The sequence below is a fragment of the Drosophila subpulchrella genome, chromosome 3R (assembly GCF_014743375.2).
Source record: "Drosophila subpulchrella strain 33 F10 #4 breed RU33 chromosome 3R, RU_Dsub_v1.1 Primary Assembly, whole genome shotgun sequence".
NCBI lineage: Eukaryota > Metazoa > Arthropoda > Insecta > Diptera > Drosophilidae > Drosophila > Drosophila subpulchrella.
The window spans coordinates 1,520,742-1,541,624 of NC_050609.1; the positions used below are offsets into that span (position 1 = coordinate 1,520,742).

Sequence of the window (20,883 nt, forward strand, 5' to 3'; positions counted from 1 at the left end):
GAATTGGAATCGTACACATTGTATGAAATTGTTCTTTACTCGGGATAATAATTATATATGTACACCGAATAGCTTTTATCAAAACCATATAAACCACATAAAAACCTTAAAATGCCATTTTTATGACAAATAAGTTGTTCCCGAATTATACTTAGTAATTGTAGTTATATTTAATCTACAAGAATTACTATTTATGGAACCAAATCGCGGAACGACCTTCGGCTGCGTTGATTTGCTCCCAGCTGTTGCAGTTGAAGGTCGAGATATCCATGCGATCCACGTAAATAGTTCCGTTTAGGTGATCCACCTCGTGCTGGGCGATCCGTGCGCTCCAGCCCTCCAGTTCCATTTCCGACGGAGTGCCCAGCTTGCCGATCCCCCGGACTCGGACCTTGTCGTACCGCTCCACCTGAGCGGAATAGCCCCGCACACTCATACAGCCCTCGGGATGTTTGTTCACCTGGCTGCTGATTATCTCCAGCTCCGGATTAACGAAGACCTGCAAGCATATGATTTATGGTGTGAAATCACGGGATTGCCGTTGCACTTTTTAATTAAAAATCTTGCACTTTAAAATAATGTATCTTAAAATCTTAACACTTTCTTAAAAAATGTTTATATATTATAATTGTTATTATTAAATTCAATTATATTATCATTTAAATCTTATCAATAATTATATTTAAAGATGCAATATTTACTTACGGCCAGGGGCAGCGTAGACATTTTTCGCTCCTCGTAGATTTCCGGCTTAAATTGCTCTTGCTTGCCCTCGCGGAACTCCATAACGATAATACGCTTCGGAATTCCGATTTGGGGCGCTGCCACGCCCACGCAGTCATAGTGACGTAACACCTTTACCATGCGGTCAATAATTTGGTCTACCTCCAAACTGTCGATTTCCTCTGGAGAAACTTCCTCGGCCTTTTGGCGGAGTACAGGATCCCCAATTTGGGTGAAGTGGCGATATGGAGGAACGGACATGATTTTGGGCGAAAGATGGGACTCTAAACTGAACAATGTCTATCGAGCAACTGCTGTATAGGATTGTCAATGTGGGAAGATTTCGGTGCGATAGCCTTATCTTCGGATCAGCTGACCAGGCACTACAAACAGTGGCAATAATAAGTCCGCGAACCATTTCCATTTTTAACCAGAAATTTATAATGATAAGGGATGCTTTATTATTTTAAATACTTAACATTAATTACACCTTATTAACTATACCTAATAGTTCCTAATTCCCCAAATAATAATAAAAAGATAAGCTACCTTTTTTCATTTGTATACCTTCTTAAAAATTGTATTCAATGTTTTCAATTTCTTCAATGGTAGCTGAAAATCCGGAGTCCAGAATCACACCAAAATTTAAAGAACCATAATGATTTTATTCACGAAATTTAAATTTTGAAGTATTGCACATTTCTTAGAAGTCCGAAGAATGGGATATTTCTCCAAATTTACTTTAAAAGCGAAGGAATCAATCGAAATAGTATTCTTGGGAAGTGACTTTCTTCTGACGCGGCGAGTTAAAGCCTCCGATTCGCGAGGACGTGATGCTGATGTTGTCCGCCTCGTAGGGAGATCCCTTGCGCAGCCTGGACTTGACCTTGAAGTAGTTGGAGATGACCTGGTCGACCCTGGTGACCTGGATCTTTTCGGCCAGTTCTTTCTCGCACCGGGAGACCACGTTGGTGAGCAGCAGTCCTCCGGAGCGGTAGAACTGGACGAGCTTGTCCCGCTTGAGCCACTTGTTCAGGATCTGCAGGCTGTGCGGTTCGTAGATGCGATAGACCTTGTAGAAGTGCTCGTAGTGCTCGCTCATCTTGCGCACCTTCAAGGCGTCGATCCTGGGAATATCCAGGTGGGGCTGGCGAATTATGTGATACGGATCATAGCCCAGCGAGAAGTTCGAGTAGCGAACAGTGGGCCAGTCCAGGTCCAGTATGGTGTTGTACAGGTCCTTGGGATGGCCCAAGATACCATGCGCCACATCGATCATACGCAGCTGTGGCCCGGGCACAATGTACTCCAGTTCCATCTCGGCGATGCGCACATCGGTGCCGCGGTACTTTCGCTCTCCGATCCACAGGATTGGCATATCCTCCTCCGCCACGTGCTCCAATTCCTGAATAAGTGGCGATACCTGGGTGCGATAGTTGACAATCTTGTTGTTCCTTCCGTACAACAAACTTCGCTCCGCCGGTGTAAAGCTGAGATACTCCGGACGGGTCATCACGAAGTGATCGGAACGAAACAACCGGTTCATCTCCATTTCAATCACATTATATGCCCGCCTATGCATGCAGATCCAAACAATCTGGGTTGTCACAGCCAAAAACTGCTCGTGGAAGATCCTGTCGCGACTCGTGTCCGAAATATTGACAATCTCCTTTAGGTGATAGTAATTGGCCATGTCGCCCTCGCCCTTCAGGATCACACTGTAGTTGCGGGCCACCAAGAGGCGATACTGGCTGAGATAGATCGAGAAGATCTTCTTCATCTCGATGGTCTGATCGCTCTGGATCTGATCGGCCAGCTCATCGCGTCGTATTAAAACGAACTCCACCATCCGCAGGAAGTACTCGAAGTAAATGATCAGGGCATGAATGAGCCGATGGACCGCAGGGCGGTGCATAAACTCCACGAACCTGTAGGTCAAGAACTCACTGGGCATTAGGAAGAGTACCAGATCGCGGACATCGTTGATCACCAACGTGTCGAAGTCATAGGTGCTCGAATCCCGGACATAGGCCTGCCGGAAGATGAGCTCCTCCTCCTGGTCGATGGTGCGCAGGAACTTGTAGCCATTGGTGGTGATATAGCGCTCCCTGGCGTCTTCGAGATCGTTGTGGGGCTCAAATTCTAGGCAGTCCTTCTCCGCATTCCAAGACCACTTGCCACTATAATACTTCGGAGTGTAGTTGTCCACGTGGACCCTCTTCATGACTCTGTATTGGTGTGTTTACTTTTTTTGTGTTTTTAAATGTAATGCAATTTTTTTGTTTTGGGTTTTTATTTAGAATAGGTTTTTTTATTTGTATACTTTTCTGATATTTATTGTGGAATGTGACAGTTGTGTATCGGTGTATAGTAAAATGTACGGAACTGAACTGAATTTTGATCTTTATTAAATTTTGAATTTTAAATTTGACTAGTTTGGGTTTATCCAAGGCTTATGTCATAAACATAATCCCCAGTAATAACTTGAAGTAGTTAGCACAGTTCATATTCAGCTTATATATTTTAAAAGCTATACCTTTTAAAGTGGACAATGTTGTTCTCCCAATTAGCCACTGATATGTTTTTCAAAGTTTGCCCCATTACCCAAACACTTTTCTTCTAAATCGACCTACAAAAAGTTCTTAGCCAGTTTAGGAGTTGGTGTACAGATTACCCCAATTTTAGTTGTGTTTTGCTGAAAGTGGCAGAAACTTTTTAACAATTTGTTGCGAGATAAAAGTTTTTGAATAAGTGTAAAGTGCACCCCCAAAAACTAACATGACTTGTTAATTTGTACCTAAACATAAGAAGTAATTTAAAAAAACAATTGTATAAATAAAGAAGTCTACAATTTTTTAATTGATTTATTAAAACTTTTTATTTGTATTAACTTAAATAACTGAAAATACATTATAAATCTGGATATTTGTTGCTGCTTTAACGTGTTTTGGTGGACTAACTGCCGAATGTGAAACGAAGCTAAGAGAGAGTCCTGAGCCTTAAGCTTTTTTATGGTCAACATTTGTATAGAAACATCAGGAAAGCTTTCTTGTTTTATGGCAGCTCTAGGGACTCTGGTTTAAATTCTGCCATTCGTTGAAATAAATTTTTTGAATTTACAAGCCACTTTATTTGCTTTAAATATGTAGTTGGTAACATACTTTTAGCAGAACCTCTCATGCACCACCCACCAGAATTAAATTCCCCGTCGAGTGTTTAATAGTATAATCTTATTTTAGCTGTGAGGCAAATTAAGATGGTGCCAGGATATTGTTATCATATCTTTCCCATTCCTTTGTATTTCTAGGGCACTCATAACGCCGAATAGGCAAAATTTATGAGCATCTTGCGGGAAATTTATGTGGGAACCTACCAACAATCAACAAAAGAACGAGGGAATCTACTTTCCCACACAGAATGAGAAAAAGCCTCTGGCCCTAAATCTTAGTCACTCATGCAAACGATGGCGGTACAGTGAAGCCTCTTGTAGAGCATCCATACAATTCTTTTCACACCATACATTTCAAAAGGCATGTGGGGGTTTTCGTTTTATTTTCAATTGACGTCATTGTTTTTATTGTTATGGTACCCAATACCAATTTATATAATTGCTATTGTTCAAATCATTTCTATACCTATTCAATTGTTTTATTTACCAAGGCAACAGTTAATAGCTGCCCTTAAATGTGTTTTGTTTTAGTACTAGACAAATAAGCAGAGATTTATATTTTTTGAGTTAGGTATGGGAAAAATTAAATTCATTAAAGTCGATTTTACCCTTTATTTATAATGATTCCTAGAAGTCTGGACCAAGATTATGAAAAGTTGTCTGATGTTTTGTCAATTTAATTACCATTTCCAGAGAAATGTACTTTCCATACTTATATTTATAGAATAATCCTTTGCATCAACTTTCTGCACGGAGGCGAAAATGTAAATTTCATTAATAGTTCCTAGGGGCTCTTTTTTGTAGCAGGGTAAAATCAAGTATCCGCCCCCTTAATGCTATTTTTCTGTGACATTTTCAGACCAACTGCAAAACAGCTAAGAAACTAATTTGTAGTTCTTTCAATTAAATGCACTTAACTCGTTGAAAAGCAGAGATAAAAGGATAGGCGAAGCGGAAAAAGAATGGAGAACTGATGTCAGTTCCTGGCGGCATTGTTTCCTTTGACATGTAGTCAACAAGCGGTCTTTTTAGATCTCCGCTGGGCACATAACGCTTGAAATCGCATAAACATTGCTGGACCAACCTCTTTCTAGAATCATAATCTAAGGTTTTAATTTTTTTGTAGTTCTCTGTACCCTGCGGTCTCTCAGTTTTTAGTACTAGTATTTTGTTCTCATTGTTAGGGATTTGTTTTGCATGCAGAGCAGCCTTGAAATTTCTTGGAAAAGTACAAGGACAATTCTTTTTTGCTTCGTGTTGTGTGGAAAGGACAAAGAAGGGATCAAATGAAAAAAATGTGGGACATAATTAAAGAATACCTGAAGAAGGGAAAGGAAAATCCAAAGTTATTGCTGATACTAAGGAAATTCTTAACAAGGATAAGTTTTGGAGAGTTTCTTATGGCAGAGTTAACTTAAATTAAATTTATTATAATATAATATGATGTAATTTAATACTTAAAATATTTAAAGACCATGCTTTTACAGCAAAATAATATAATATGCTGCCAATGTCTGTAAAATAATACTGGTAAAATAAAAAATGGACATCCTTTTAATTACTTGCCAGGCTTTCAGCAGCTTAAATACAAGTCTTTTGCACCTCTGACATTGGCAGAATTAACTCGAACATTATCAAAAGTAATTATTGATTTTTGCCTTACCAATCAAATTTTAAACAATCAGAAAGGGTAAAGGTAATGAAACGACTACTTGGTCCCCTTTGAATTTATATTCAACTATTTATATCAACAGCACTGTAGGCAGAAATTCTCTATTGCATTCTTTTGGACAGTTATTTTATGGAACTTGTACAGAATTCCTGCAAATATTTATCCCACTTTTATTGGCTACAATTTCCCAGTCGGATAGCTGAAATAAGTGGATGCCTCCTGCGACTGACATTTGTTTCCTGTTAAATGTGTTCAAAGTAAACACGCTCGGTTACATGTAAATAAGCATTCAAATAGCCTACGCCCTCATGCATAAATAATTTAATTGCATGCGAGGCTCGAGTGTTGGCATAAAAAATAAAATGCAATTAATACCCGATTCGATACGAAATAAACAGGCAGAACAGGTGCTAAGAATGGCCTTTAATCATATTGTTCGGTTTTTTTGGGGGATGGGAAACCCATGGTGCGGTACAACACGTATACGCAGTGTGGTACGGCAGGCGTTATAGCGTTCAAGGTAAGGCAGAGTAAAACCAGGAAAGGCAGGAAAACCAGGAAAAGATGGAAAAGCGGCAAGAGCAACAGCTACAGTAAGTCAGCCAAGTGTAACTCCCCTGCCTTGTCGCCTGAAATCTGGCTTTGTCCTTCGCTCCATTCACTGGGCTTCCTTAATGGCTCAGTCGGCAGTCGGCAGTCGGCAGTCTGGATACCGAATCCAGCAGTTGGCAGCATTTATGGCAGCATTTATCGAAGCCCGGATTTTACCCTCGATTTTTGGGGCAGCTCCCACCGGCGTTGCTAAAAATTTATTAGCCCGCTGATTTATTTGTTCAATTGCATGTCGCACGGTCGGAAAGTCACGGCATGATTTTGATGTGGGTACGTGCCGCAATGGCATTTTTAATGTCTTGCCTTCGCTCACAAAAAACCATTGAAAGGAGTTTTATAATGTAACTTCTTTTTGGGGTAACACGCATTACAACCAATCTATTAAAAAAAATTATAAATACAATTTCAATACGTCCTAAATTCAGAAATAGCCATATAAGTAATTACTAATTAGCCCGATAAATTTACCCTAGTGTATGTAGTCATTAAGGCACACCTGCCGAGTTCGCATGTCCTTAAAAATGACATCTACATGCATAATTGAAACAGAAACCCTATTATTAACCCTCAAGGTTGATCAGGGGGGTTGACATAAGTTCACGCCTATGATATAAAGGGTAGGTTAATTTTGTGGCATGTGGAACACTTTCACCTTTCAGGCTAAAAAAGTGGAGGCTTAGTTATAATTAAAAGAAGCTCTCGAAAAGTTCAAGGTATTAATGTACTAACAAGGCTATTTTTCTTCAATGCTAAAATGTTTCAAGTATCGCTAAAAGCATTCAATCACTCAGTGAAATATTTTTGACAGCTCTTAAAAACTTCAAGTCTTTGCCATGGCAATGTAAGCTAGACGTTTTAATTGGTTTAATAATTATCGACATTTCGACCAGCCAAAATTACACAATGAAAGACATTAAAATTTAATTACATTGTGAGGAAAATTCTTAATTCTTAAATACTCTTTAATTTGTTACCAAATGCATTCAGCAAAATATTTAATTGAAAAAATCGCTAGACTTAATACTTTTAAATGTACTTTCCCATTCAATTAACCAGAAAATATTTTTTTTTTTCAGTCAAGAACTCTTTATCAAGCAATATAGTTTGCATTTTCCCAAGGATATTTTCCATGTTATCTGTTGTTCAATTCACAGCCAAGTTAAACTCATTCGAGTGGCAATAAAATCCAATTGTCACTCTAATTGTACATACTTGCCATGACTTCCTTGAGGACCACTTCCCGTCCGAATTTGTTATTCTGTTCGTGCTGCGGTTTTTGCTGCTATTGCCACTGTCCATTTAAATCTCTTAAAACTTATTATTGTTGTAAGTGGCAGGCCATTGATTGATAGGCATTTATATGGCTTTCAATGTCAAAGCTTATTACGACAGTAATCCGGGGGGGAAATAGTATCAAATATGGCCATACTTCCTGAAGCTGGCGATTGTGTAACAGAGGTATTGGATATATATTGAAATCGATTGCGGGGGATTAGATAGAATTCGAACAAAGCAGGGTAATCTCTGACACAATAACATATTCTAAAGGAGATTTATATATATATGTATATATATTCGTATACCTAGTGCAGTCTCCCCCAGGCGAGTCCTAAAGATTTTTGGCCGACTCATGTTTATTTAATTCCTGACTTTTGGCAGTGTTTGCTAATGTTTCTGCACGTGGTGGCTTTTCAGCGGCAAGGTTTAATTAAAATTCAGTAAAAGCCTCGGCCACAAAATGGCCCAAAAAGTTCGCCCACGGGGCACACAAAGCGACTGAGCTAAATACATATGTAAACACATCATCAGGTGCAAGGTGGGCCATCTTAATGAGCCCGGTGACAGCAGAACACGTGTCATTGATTAGCACTCGAGTGCTGGCCAGCGCAATTCTAATTCTCATTTAAAATGCATGAGTCCCACGGAGACGAATTTCTCCGGGTAGCGTTGCAAAATCTGGAAAGTGGTTTTTCCGCTCGGCGATTATAAAGAGTGCTTTTCATCTTCACCTATGACGATAGACAGTAAAACCACGAGTGTTTTGAAATCTCATTAAAAAGGTGTCTAAAAGTATGCAGCAATATAGGCGGAAGATCTAGGGATTTGTTCTCGAAACACGACATTATCTTTTTTCTGCGTGTTTTTTGGCACGATTGTTAATTATTAATTTATTTTTTTAAAGACCAAAATTTGATGTGCACAATTAAACGATTCGAGGAAATCTTGTTCAATATTATAAATTGTGGACTTTCTAATATTCTTCTTAATAATGATTAAGGAACTACATAAATGTGGATACTGATTAATTAAACAGAAAACAATAGTTTTGCTGTATCTCAAAGCCTGTTACTATAGTTTTATACTATGCAAATGTAGAGTAGAGATATGAAAATTCGTCTGAAATACAAAGTATGTTTTTTTCCAAACAGTATACACCCTTACAGTATACACACCGACTAAGTAGTCAAAAACACACACATCTAATATACATGTTTATAACACACAGCGGGTTCTCGGAAAGGTGGTGGTATTATTATTATCGCGGAGGACGATGAGTAATCGAAATCCTCCACCGCGTCCATCGACGGGTCAGCGCAAACCGAGTGGTCAACGGACGACTCTTCCTCCGCCCCCGCCAAAGCCACCACCTCCTGCACCTCCAAAGACAGCTCCTGTGCCTCCTCCTCCTCCGAAACAGGCTCCCCCGCCTCCAAAATCATCTCAGCCACATAGCGAACCTCCGGTATTGAGCGCGGCGTCCTCATTGGCTTCCAGGAGTCAGCGCTCGAACATGAGCCTGAAGAAGAAGCACCTCATATGGGTCTATGCGCTCCATGCGGCCCTCACGACCTTCGCGGTCGTCCAGCTGGTGACCTTAAGGGTCATGGAACAGAACTTTGGCCTGCTGATTAGCCCCACGGTGCCCAGCTTCTTGTGGCTGCTCATGGCCGTGGGATGTGTCCTGATCCTGGCCTTCGTCTACCTGGCCAACCACTGTCCTTGCAACGGCCTGCTTGCCATTGTGATCGTGGAGATGGTGGTGATCTTCGTCAACTGCGAACAGTGGCCCCGCGTCACGCTGCCCTGGGTGGCTGGCATCCTGGTCATCGTCCTGGTCCTGAACATCCTGCTCTACATGATGGGCATCTATCTGCCGCTGAAGCTGCTGCCCGGCCACGTCTTCATGATCATCGTCACATTATGCTGTCTAGTGACTATCGTTTCGATATACGTCATCGTGTATCTGAATGGTAATCGCTATATGTTGCGTTATGCGTCGATGGTCAGTCTTCTGTATGCGGCCACACTCATCCTCTTCACCGTCACGGTGGTCCATCAGCGGCGGTACGAGTACGTGGATAGATCGGATAATGTCCTGCAGGCCTCCGTCCTGGCCATGCTCTTCGTCTATATGATCGACGTGCTCTCCACGATTGTGCGGTTCAGTCAGCATCTGGTTGAGAATATATAAATAAAATGTATTTGTGAAATTTAAAATCCAGTGATAACTTAATAATATGTGGTATTATATGAACATTATTTTATTTTATAACTTAAATTGATGTTAAACTTGATTTGATTATTATTTTTATATCATTATTAGTATGACTTTAACCTTTCCTCACAACGTAAAACTATCATGTGTTTAAAAATGTACTTTTGATCGTGAATTAAGGCTTAAGTTTGCAAATTTACAATTTTAAGTATTATTAAATATTTTTATATCATAATCTTACTTACCATTACTTTAGTAGTGTCATGATTTTATTATACACATGTGTTTTTATTTACTGACGTGTGCAAATTTGTTAGACAACAATGGCAAGCCTTTAGGCCCACACTTTGTGTCCAGATTCAGGTTATCGAACTCGAATCCCATGGGTTGTTTGCATATATTTGCAGATATGTGTATGGGTGTAGATGCTCTTAGCGACAAGTTCCTTTTTGTGGCCATTTCGTGTTTTATCTAAGCCCTTCTAGCCGATTAGACAGACAGACGGACAAAGGAAAACGAAAACGGAAAGGACCTGCGGCCGAAATGAAAGTAGAAAATGGCCCAGCCATATTTTTCGGTATTTCAACGTTTCCTTGTCGCCCTGCAAAAGTATTTTTGAGATTTGCCTCCGTTTGTTCACCTCAATGAATCTGAAACCATCCATATCCTCTCCATGGACCTCTCAAAGTTGTAATTTAGTTTGGGTTCAACTTATGCTAATTTCATAAATTCACTTTTCGTTGAAACGCTTTTAACTCTTTAAAAATAGTTGCCACCAGCTTGTCCAGCAGGATAATGGCCCCGAGTGGGGGATTTTCCATGGCAAGAGAGCTGGTAATTTACTCAACCACAAGTTGCACATTAAAATGCAGTCCAAGGGCATTGTTTTCAACCAGTTGTGGGTGTGTGTATATTGTACGTCATGTGGGACCCTGTGAGTCCAAAGTATGCATAGTATTCCTATTAAAGGTTTTATAATGTCAAAAAAAAATAAATACTATATTCCCCGTCAGTTGGTTTTAGTTTAACCCTTTTTAGAAAAGGATTTACAAAAGTTAGCTTAAACCTTAAATCAACAGTAAATGCCTTTTTAACAGAAACAGCCTTTCAGCAAAGCATGACACAATATTAAAAGGTTTATATAAATGGACTCACCTTAAAGACTAAATAAAAACAATCTATATGTTTTCTGAAAATTAAATATTTTTTTATAAAGTCCGCCTAATGTTTATTAATTTGCTTAACCAACACGTTGCCTTTAATATAGCCCTATTATTCAAAGTCATCAAGATAAATGGCCCAATTTGGGCCGATAAACCTTGGTCAATGATAAACTTGACATCATCGCAATCGTTATCATCATCAAAGCCACATGCTACATGAGTGGAAATTAATCATTCGGCTACAATGTATCCTTTGTTTCGAGCCTTTGTCCTGCACATGTGACATCTGCGGAATGTAGTACATTTCTTTTCAGGAGGACTCAAGGCCATTTACTGTGCTCCTTTATGCAAAGTTTTTTGTGGTCGGGTCGCAGACAGATGTATCTTTGCCTCTCTGAATAACGAGAAGCGAATCAGCCGAGACATCAAATTAATTCACGAAATTGTTCATTTGTTCAGCATGTCCTGGCCGAAATGCGTTGGCCAAAGAAGGATTTGGGGGAAATCCCCAGCAATTTGTTTCACAAATGCCGGACTCAATCATTCAGCCGGTGTCAGGCAGTGCTGCCAGGCGCCAGTTTGACAAAAAACAGAAAAGATCTCACAAAAAATTAAAATAAAAAGAAAAAGTGAAAGCAGGAAATGGGCAATAAATAAATTTTTTTCTCCTCGATTGGATTTTAATGGCTTGTGCAAATACGTTTTTTTCTGGGTGTTGTTTGGTGTTAACTAATAGGATTAAAAAATACAGTTCCCCAATTGATTGGATATTTTTTAAGAAGGCTTTTTTAAATAAAGCTTTCATTTAAAAAAAAAAATGTTTATATCTTAATTGGTTTTTTAGGCCACCTGCATGCTATATCTTTATAATAAACCCCCTTTTTAGCTTGTAGGTTTAGCCATAAGATAGCATAAGATGATCCATATTTATTTATTTATATTTATTCTATATTTATTATTTTTCTTGTACCTGATTTTTATTTAACGAATTTTGGTTGTGGCACTTTCGCTTTTTTTCCCCTTAGATATAACTCATCACTGGTGTCGTATCAAGTTGTCTGAGCTCCTTCGAGCCCAATTCTTTTGCCCTCTGTCAACACAGAGGCTCGCCACAAAAATGCCATGAAATCAACTTTGCGATGTAATAAGCCAGGGTCTGAAATGTTGAGGAAGAGCCTACAACTGGCGTCCCAGGAGGCGCATGCCATAAAAAGTGAAACACGTCAATAGTTTCGAGATGTCTGGCGATGGCAGGACAACAAGGAAGGGTGTCGCCTTTTTTGTCAAGTTATAGGACTGGGTGAATGGAAGAAGTTGCCAACTATTTGACAAATGTCAGAACAGAATTCCCCGAGACAGGCGCAGTTGCGATGTAGATAAAAGTTGAAAATCACTTTCCCCTCGGGTGACTTAAGTCTGCCGGGAAACGGCTTCAAAGCGCTGACGTATTCTTTATTTTACACATAAGTGTGTAGCTTTGAAAGGATTTGCATAGTTTATAATGCTTTTCCATCTAAAAGAAACATATTAATTGATTATTCCGACCTCCAAGAATGAAAAACATCTATTAATCCCAAGAGTTAGCCTCACACCTAATTTTCCCTTAACTTACAATTGTATTAGATTTGTGAAAATGTTATCAGTTCGAATTAAATTCTGCCCTCTTGCGCAGCGCTAACTTTGTTAATATATATCCAAACTTCGTTCAATCTAAATTTAGATGGCAGCGAAACATCATTTACACAGTACAATTAAAACTTTAACGATTATATGTTTGTCTTGCCAAATTGATGCGCGCCTGGAAACTTTTCGAATACCAAGATTCCTTGGCCTGCAATCCTGCGTTGTTCCCCCGTTCGCAATTCTTTGGGAATTCGTAGGCGAATTTCGGATTCCCAACAAGAGTATCAATATTGACTTCAACTTGGCAAATGCCGTAGGCGATTTCTTGGTCTCCCGTTTGGGCGCACTTTAATTGCGTGAACCTTAAGCCGACTGAAGCACTTGGAGCACCCTCCAGCTGGCTGGCTTCACTTTTGATAAATGAGCTTAATCAGCTGTAGGCAGGCACTCAGCTGGTCTTCCCACCTGGCAGGTGAGATTTGCAGAGGATTGGCGACAAGTTCCAAATCAGGGGCTGATAAATTAAAACACTCCTGCCACTGGGAATGCCAAGCCTGCAGGACCATTTGCCATTTAACTTGTTTGCCATCGGGCGGTAAAGTGAAATGAAAAACTCAGATATTGCCAGTGGCAAATAAGTATGCTCATCATTGACGTCAGACTTGCTGGATTACCTGGTTGAGGGATTGGATCAAATCCCCTTGTTAATGCAGCTTAACTTTAAGCAACTAAAGCAATTTACATTTATGTTGTAGAGTGTGTTAAAAACCCCAGGCAACATATTTATGTTCTTATGAAAGCACACCCATAAAGCTAGACCTAAAAAAAAACAAGGTAAATTCAGTCCACGTTTAAGATCTAAAATATTAGAAATTAAATAAAATACGTTTCCTATCAAATGTAATTTAGTTTTACTTTGAATAAATTCACTTGACAAACGTAATATATTTAGGAACCCCGTTTATTGGGTTTATAATAAATTAGGTTGCCCATTAAATTTAATTAAATGCCTGCCTGTCACAGCTTAAACGGCATATATGAGCCACATGGGTACTAAGGGTCCCTCTTTAATTATAATTCCAGCTTTACTTTAATAGGTTCACCCCTTGTCAAATGTAGTTAAAAGTTCTAATATTAAATTTACAGTAAGCTTCGCATGAAGTCCAATTAGCAAACTTTATTTTCAAGAATCCTTGTAATTCTCCCTACCTTTCGCCCCTTTTACGAGCAATTCCGTTTTATCATTTTAACAGGCAGGCCACGAAAGTATGCAACAAGTCCTGCAAACGGGCTCAGTGAACTTTGCTCCTTTGACTTTGACCCTCGGCGGGCTTTATGGCTACTATCATTTCCAGCTCAACGGAACTATTTCTGGAGCGTTTGCCACTTTTCCCATCTGACCAAATATAACTTAATGACTTGACATCATCTAGTTGCTGAAATTAGTTTCAGCCTGGGCGAAACCACAAAGTTTGGTGCAACAGCCGCCGCCCTTTTGGGGGAATTGGCCCTAATTTGACAGCCCGCCCGGGAGGGAGAAAGTAAAATAAACTTGTCCGAGGAGATTTAATTAAGCACTGACGGACCGAGATTCGGTGTTTTTGTATGCGATTGCGGTGCGCCGATATGTGGCCCCATCCGGATCCCTGAACCCTGATCCCTTTGGCTCGTTTCGGGGCGACCTTGTTGACATTTGGAGAGATGAAAGGCCCGGGAATATTTAGTTTTATGCCTTTGATACGCCATGTTGTCCAGGCTTAATGAATGGCCAGACAAGTGCCACTGCTTTGGCCACTCATAGCTGACAATCTAGGCCTTTTCAGAACAGCATTATATATTTGATACATCCTTAAACAGGAGTGAATCCTTTTAAGGGCGAGTAATTTTTGTTTGCCTCTTAAACATTTTCATGATATCAGCAAATTATATACCTTGAATATAATAACCTTGATAAAATTGTAGCTATTGTTATAAATATTTAAAAAGCTGTACTTTTATTTTCAGAAACAAATAAACATTAACTACTACTACTACTAAATATTAAAACACACTCTAACGGGGTAGACAGTAAAAAGCTGCTGTGATCAATGAATTTTTTATTGATAACAAGTGTTAGGATGTAATCGATTCATTGTTGATGACAGCCTAGCTACTGTCATCGATGAATTTTTGACTGGTGACAGTCATTGATGAAGCCTTCTGCTTTCATCTATACCAGTGGTCGGCACACACATACCATCACAGTTTTCCTTGCATTAGTGTAAGTGTAAAAAACACGAAGTTGGCGCGCAGCGCTCTGACGCCTGACGTTTCTCTGTTTTGCACTGAAATTCTCTGCCGCAGAAGCAAAAAAACACGCCGAAGCTGAGAAAAAAAAGACCCGAAGACTCATGCCGAAGTCATACGAACATCTACGTTATACGTGAGCGAGCAGAGGATGGGCAGAACACTATCCTATGCTCACTAGATAGGCCGCTGCCGACCACTGATCTATACGTTGTTGGAGAATTGTGCACTGATGACATCATAGTTGCTGTCATCGATGAATTTTTCAAGACTAGCTGGTGTCATCGATGAATTTTTGACTGATGACAGTCATTGATGAATTGTTGATGACAGGCTGTCATCTAATGAAAAGGTCCAGGCACCCCTACCGTCCGCAACACCTCCAATATAAAGTTTTTATTGTCTTGGCATGTAATCCTTTTACTTTATGCTATACGTTTCGATTGGTGAGTCACTCGTTACGATCGGACTAATCACTGCGCTGTATACAGTAGTCGCCTGGTGCTCTTAGTCACTATGTGGACTGCCGTCCTCAGTGATAACACCTTATAGACAGTACTTCATTGTGGAGGTTTCTGCTGTCTGAAAATCCTCATGGAAAGTCGCTAGAAGGTCTTCGCTCTAAGGGCGGGATCCCATTTCCGAATTGTTTGCTCGTTGTGTTTCAAACACATGCATAACAATTAAGTAAGTGCGCAATGCTGGTGTCCAAGCCCCAATTGCAAAATAATAAGCGGCGAATATATAACGTTGTAACCCCACCACCCCACATATATGTACGATATACATGTCCACATGAATGAACGACCTGGTAGAAATTTGCCCACTCAGCCCACAAACGTGTGCGTGATTCTCCAGCGGGCGGTCCATTGTGTTTAGACGTGCCTTCGGGCCTCCGACGGGTGGCAGCATATTAATTTTGTTTATTTTACTTCAATTTCGGGCTGGACGGGTCGGCTAAATACCGTTGCAAGTGTTGGTAATTGCCCCCATTTATGGCCATAACGGACGAGTGCCATAAGGGTTTTTTCTTGTGTTTTCTCTAAGGATCCGTTATTACTTCAGACTGCCGGCGGGCGTTCTCAGTATGAATTTATCCCAACATCCTTAATTAAATTAAAAAGTTGTATGTATAAGTGAATATTGTGTTAAGCATTTTAAATTGATGGCTTGATAATGGACATTTTAGACTTACTTGACTGGGCTCCATTTTCCATTATAAAACTAACCTAAATGCCAAATGAATGGGAAGAAATGCATATTTTATCCTTCAAATCAAAATTAATTTAATACACCTTTGACTATTAAAAAGTATTGAAAAGACCCACTGACAAAGGGTCCATTAAAGCATGAAGCAATATCGAAAATCAGAAACTACTTCACCGCTTTCAATGGGCGATGCCAAGGTGTCGTCTGGAACACGAAAGAAATGCTCGATGCCTGGAAATGTGCGATAAAAATATTTATTTCTGAGGAATTCCACAATGACTCGTAAGTCTCAAGCTGATTTTTTTTTTCGTCAAGGCAATGACAATGCCAATGGCAATGGCAAAGTGTATTGACTGCAGTTGAGAGAATTCCGATGAAGTGAAATGAGTTTCCGACGATTTCGGCTCCTTTGGCAATCACATTTCATGTCAGTCGGGGATAAGCTGATTAATTGTTGAGCATTTGAATGCCTCTAAGTTGACAGTTGATTCGCCGATGACAAATCTCATAAGAGGCTGCATTATGGGCATGTACGAAATGTATCAAAATTCGTTACACATTTTCCTTGCGTGCCACGTGACGTATGCGCAATGTGCAGCCGTCTGTTTAATGATGCGCTGGCTTAATCCTGACACACACACACACACAGATACAGATCCTGTGGAAGGCACACACAGACAGAGACACTGGTAAGAGGACATAGCAATGTCAGCAGCTGTCAGACTCGTTTTGAAGTTTTATATTTCATCAAATGCTGCCACATGGCGCTTTTGGATGAGGGCTTCCCAGCTTTACAAGCTACGCAGCTCCCCCTCCTCCACTCTCACTTTCACTTTTACTTTCCGCTGTGATGCAAAGATTATCAAGTTGTCAGACCCAGGGACATGCATTCTCATTGTCTGACTGCGAGTTAATCAAAAGATTAACCGAGACGTCGGCTGTTGTAAACAACTAGGACCAAAAATTTAATTAAATACTCTGCACCGTCTGCGACCCAAAAAGAAAAACACAAGATAATCACAGAGGATTGGACAGCAGGAGTACCCATTACTTGGGAATACCGCTTGGTGGCATTTGAAATCAGTTTTTGTAATCGAAAAACATAAATTAAGTGACTTTAGGAGTATTATTAAAGAACAAGAGGTCTAAAGAGGGTTACCAAATTAAACCCAAAATTCCAAAAATGTTTTGTATTGGTTTGGAAACATATAAATATCTATTGTATATATTTCTTAGATTAAAAAACCATTTTGGGAAAGTAAAACCTTTTTGTTGATATATTTGTAAAGCCCCTTAAAATGCCGATTTCCCTTAGGCCTTACAATTTCCCACCAATAAAACCTACTGGGTAACCGAATAGAATAGGAATGTCTAAAATAAATCACCGAGGACCTAAAAAAAAGACCAAATGAGAAAAAAAGAGGACCCAAACTCTGAAAATTTTATCTTTTGGTCTTTGTCGTCTTCAGTTCGCTTTGCATTGCTTTGCGCGATTTTCGCGCTTGTTAAACATTTTACTCGCTTGGCTGCAACTGTCGGCAACAATGCAATGTCCGCCTCTACTGCCACGCCCACGCCCACGCACCGCCCCTGGAAAACTAAGGCGCCTACAACCAAACCGATTTGACGAGGGCCCGGGATAAGGAAACAGTGCATAAATTTCCACTGGCCATAACTGAAAGAAAAAAGAACGTCGGCAATTATGATTGAAATGGCTTGCTGCAATTTGTGAATTAAAATTAAATTAACCATAATGCCGGAAAATAAACAGAGAAAAATTTATATCCATGCTAACAAAATCTCTTCTAGATCTATAGAATTCCATAAAGTTGTATGAAGTCTTTTGTTGTGAAAACAATTTTTTGGTTTGAGTACCTAAAGTATTTATAGGACATAGTTCGTTGGTTGATATTGAAATGAATATAAATTAATTTAAAAAACAATAATTGTGAAATGTCGTAACTTAAATACATGTCAGTAGTAATAAAATAAAATAAAAATTACAATAATATAGTTATTACGGGTATTATAATCTAGCTGAAAACGTGCTTCTTCAAACATTTTTTTCAGTGTTGAATGTATCTAAGACCAAGTTTTTCTGCAATTGTTATTTTCGTTTTGCTGTATTTCTGAGTTGGTGTTTGGGTTATTTGCTACCAGCCGCCGCCGCATTATGATTAATTGCTGAATTCCGATCCGCCCACAAGTTGCCTGCCAGAGCTTCAAAATCCATTAGACCTTAAAGCCACACCATCAGTCGACTGCTTCATAAATACCTTAGTGCGATAGTAAGTCAGCCCCTGGAAGCCAAGCCATATAGAATAATCAAGTGCAAACAAAACGTGCAAAATTTGGCAGTTGCGAGAGCTGGATTTGCTGCTGCATCCGCAACTTTCCTCTCGAGATTCGAGATTCCGGGTCCTGATGGGATGCAATGCATCAGGAGCGTGTGTCCGTGCTGATGACGTGCCAACTTGTGTCAGGGAGAACTGCAAATGAAAAACTGCTAGCTGCAGCCCTTGTTTGCGCATCCTTTCGCTTTTGAGTGCGCCGGACGCAGGGCAGCAAGGATCTCCAGAGGATGGAGGGAATGTCCTCCGGAGTGGAAAATCGTGTGTAAATATTAATGAAATAAAATCTAAATTTCTCCAACTTGTTTTCCAACGCACACCAAAACTCGTCTGCCATTCTCTAACAGAATTGCTGGCTAAACCAAAAACCAACAAAAGTTTTATTTTCGAATGGGTGAAGTCCAGTAATACTTCGCAATTTGCGTTTGTTTAGTAACTAAATAAATTAAGTATTTGAACATTTAATTTTAAACTAATTTCCAAATAAAGAGAATTTATATTCTAAGAATAATGCATTCACAATGAAACGAATTCATTAACATTTTTTTAAAAATTGTGAAGCGATTTAAATATATTTCATTTTATTAATGTTTATAAACAGATATTTTATTTTCATTTTATCTAAGCAAGAAATAAATGTTTAAAATAATCAAGTTAAATGGGTATAAAAAGAAAATGTAATTTAAATTGTTATGGAGCAAGATAAGGAACATATGTAAATGATCTTTCCCCCAGTGAAATGGCTGTCCATTCGGGACGTTTAAAATTTATTTCTTTATAAATTTAAAAGGTTCTGATTCCCCCATATATGTCCATGTATATACAAGCAAGCACGTGTCCCTGATTAGCCGCAAAGGGCAAGGAAATTGGCTGTCGACCTGCGGACATGAAAAATATTACACAAACAAACCGCATCGGCGGACGGACCGAGTCGAAGGCCACCTGACCGATGTCCAAACATTTGCACACTCACTTGACTTGGGACATCGGACATGGCCACCTTTTTTCCAGCCAATTGCCTTTTGAACAGCGGTTTCACTTCTCATTATTTATTTATATGGGAATGTGGGTGCCGAAGCGGCTTGAAGCCCAAATGTCAAGGGGATATTGGCAAAGAGGCGTTGCACAGCCTGAGGAATAGCAAGTCTGAAGTCTCGATGAAAAATACTTTATTTTAAAGTAATGACTACGTTCGAGAAACCCATAACATTTTCTGTGAATTTACTGTTACATTTAATTTCATAGCCACTGGGTTTATGAAATAAATTTATTGTGACATTTTGGGTATGCAACAATGTATTTTAAACTGTGACAGATGACTTTCCCTTATTTGTTGAATACTTTTAGACAACTTAAATTAAATTAAAATGGAATTTAAAACTGTAGGCACAAGCGATTTCATTTTTGTACCTTTATAATAAAAGAAATGTTTTACGCATGCTTGAATTTTCATCTATATAGTATCTCCATTTAATATAAAAGAAAAGAAACCCTTCATGTTGTTTTTTGTCTTAAAATGTTTCCCTCCATTACTCCAATTAATCTTTGTTTGTGGTGAGTGCGGAAAAATGAAACAGATAAGACCTCGTCTGAGGCTCGATTTTTTCGCCACGCGCCCTGTAGAGTTGAAAAGTATCTCCGCTGCCACAGGATATCCATGCATCATGCCATGGTTGATTTACGGTCTGCAAATCAAGTATACGCAGTGACCGCAGCTCAACCGCAGCTGTGTTAAAATATTTTTCACCCGAAATGCTTTAAAGCACAAAGCCAAGTGTAAATAATTACCTTAAGGGTAATCCTAATTTGCATAATTCGGTTTATTTATTCTGATTTTTCAATTAGCCTGAGATAAGTTCCGCGGAGGTCAAAGGCCAGACCCAAGCCCGCTTTGATTTGGGCCAAAAGCGTTTAAACGCCGAAACACCGAGCAATTACAAACATGCGCCACTCCGGTGAAAAACCAGCATCACGCAGTTTGAAGGGCTGGCGTGGAAATTCCTTTTCTATTTGCCATTCCGACGTGATCCCCGGATCCAAAGAGTCGTGACTGAGAATCGGTAACGGGTGGACAGGAGCAGTTTCCCGATTTTCGCAGGATTTGGGGGGATTTTCAGGGGTAAGGGTGGCCCAGAGATGCTGTCAAATCGACGCAGGGCATTAAGCAAATAGGAAAATTTGCTCGCCCCCTTGTTTAACTAACTGTGCAAACGACGGCAACCGTTATGGAATCTCAATTAGGAAGTGTCGCTGCAACACGATTTTCCTCAAACATTTCCACTGCCGTTCCAAAAATCTTGTTGCCTTTGATTAAGCTTTAAATGCATTATGGATAAAGTATAACTTTTCCATACTTTCTAGGTTATCCTTTCAATTTTGTTTTGTTTGCTCGTCAACTTATGCAAATTTCACAGCAAGATCTCTATCTATTTATGCTAATATTAAGCTCAACAGCAGCCGAATGATATGAAATTTATGCAAAAGCGAATTAACCAGCAACTGAATTCGAGCAAAAGGGGTGACTGGAAAAATTGAATTGAAGCTTAAACCTTAAAGCAGGAAATTCCACAAGGACAAAA

General features: G+C 39.5%; 3 protein-coding genes across 3 annotated transcripts; 1 reads left to right on the forward strand and 2 right to left on the reverse strand.

Moving 5' to 3' along the window:
- Positions 1 to 3: 3 nt before the first annotated feature.
- LOC119560061 (peptide deformylase, mitochondrial) lies at positions 4 to 1,029 on the reverse strand. Its single transcript, XM_037873371.1, has 2 exons — positions 706 to 1,029; positions 4 to 499 (listed from the first exon to the last, which is right to left on the reverse strand). The coding sequence occupies exons 1-2, from the start codon at positions 982 to 984 to the stop codon at positions 188 to 190; spliced, it is 591 nt and encodes a 196-aa protein (XP_037729299.1). The 5' UTR covers positions 985 to 1,029; the 3' UTR covers positions 4 to 187.
- Positions 1,030 to 1,367: 338 nt separating this feature from the next.
- Positions 1,368 to 3,166, reverse strand: LOC119556877 (protein phosphatase 1 regulatory subunit 36). Its single transcript, XM_037869356.1, has one exon. The coding sequence runs from the start codon at positions 2,945 to 2,947 to the stop codon at positions 1,481 to 1,483; it is 1,467 nt and encodes a 488-aa protein (XP_037725284.1). The 5' UTR covers positions 2,948 to 3,166; the 3' UTR covers positions 1,368 to 1,480.
- Positions 3,167 to 8,619: 5,453 nt separating this feature from the next.
- Positions 8,620 to 9,674, forward strand: LOC119560984. The gene has a single exon (XM_037874765.1). The coding sequence runs from the start codon at positions 8,728 to 8,730 to the stop codon at positions 9,646 to 9,648; it is 921 nt and encodes a 306-aa protein (XP_037730693.1). The 5' UTR covers positions 8,620 to 8,727; the 3' UTR covers positions 9,649 to 9,674.
- Positions 9,675 to 20,883: the final 11,209 nt, after the last annotated feature.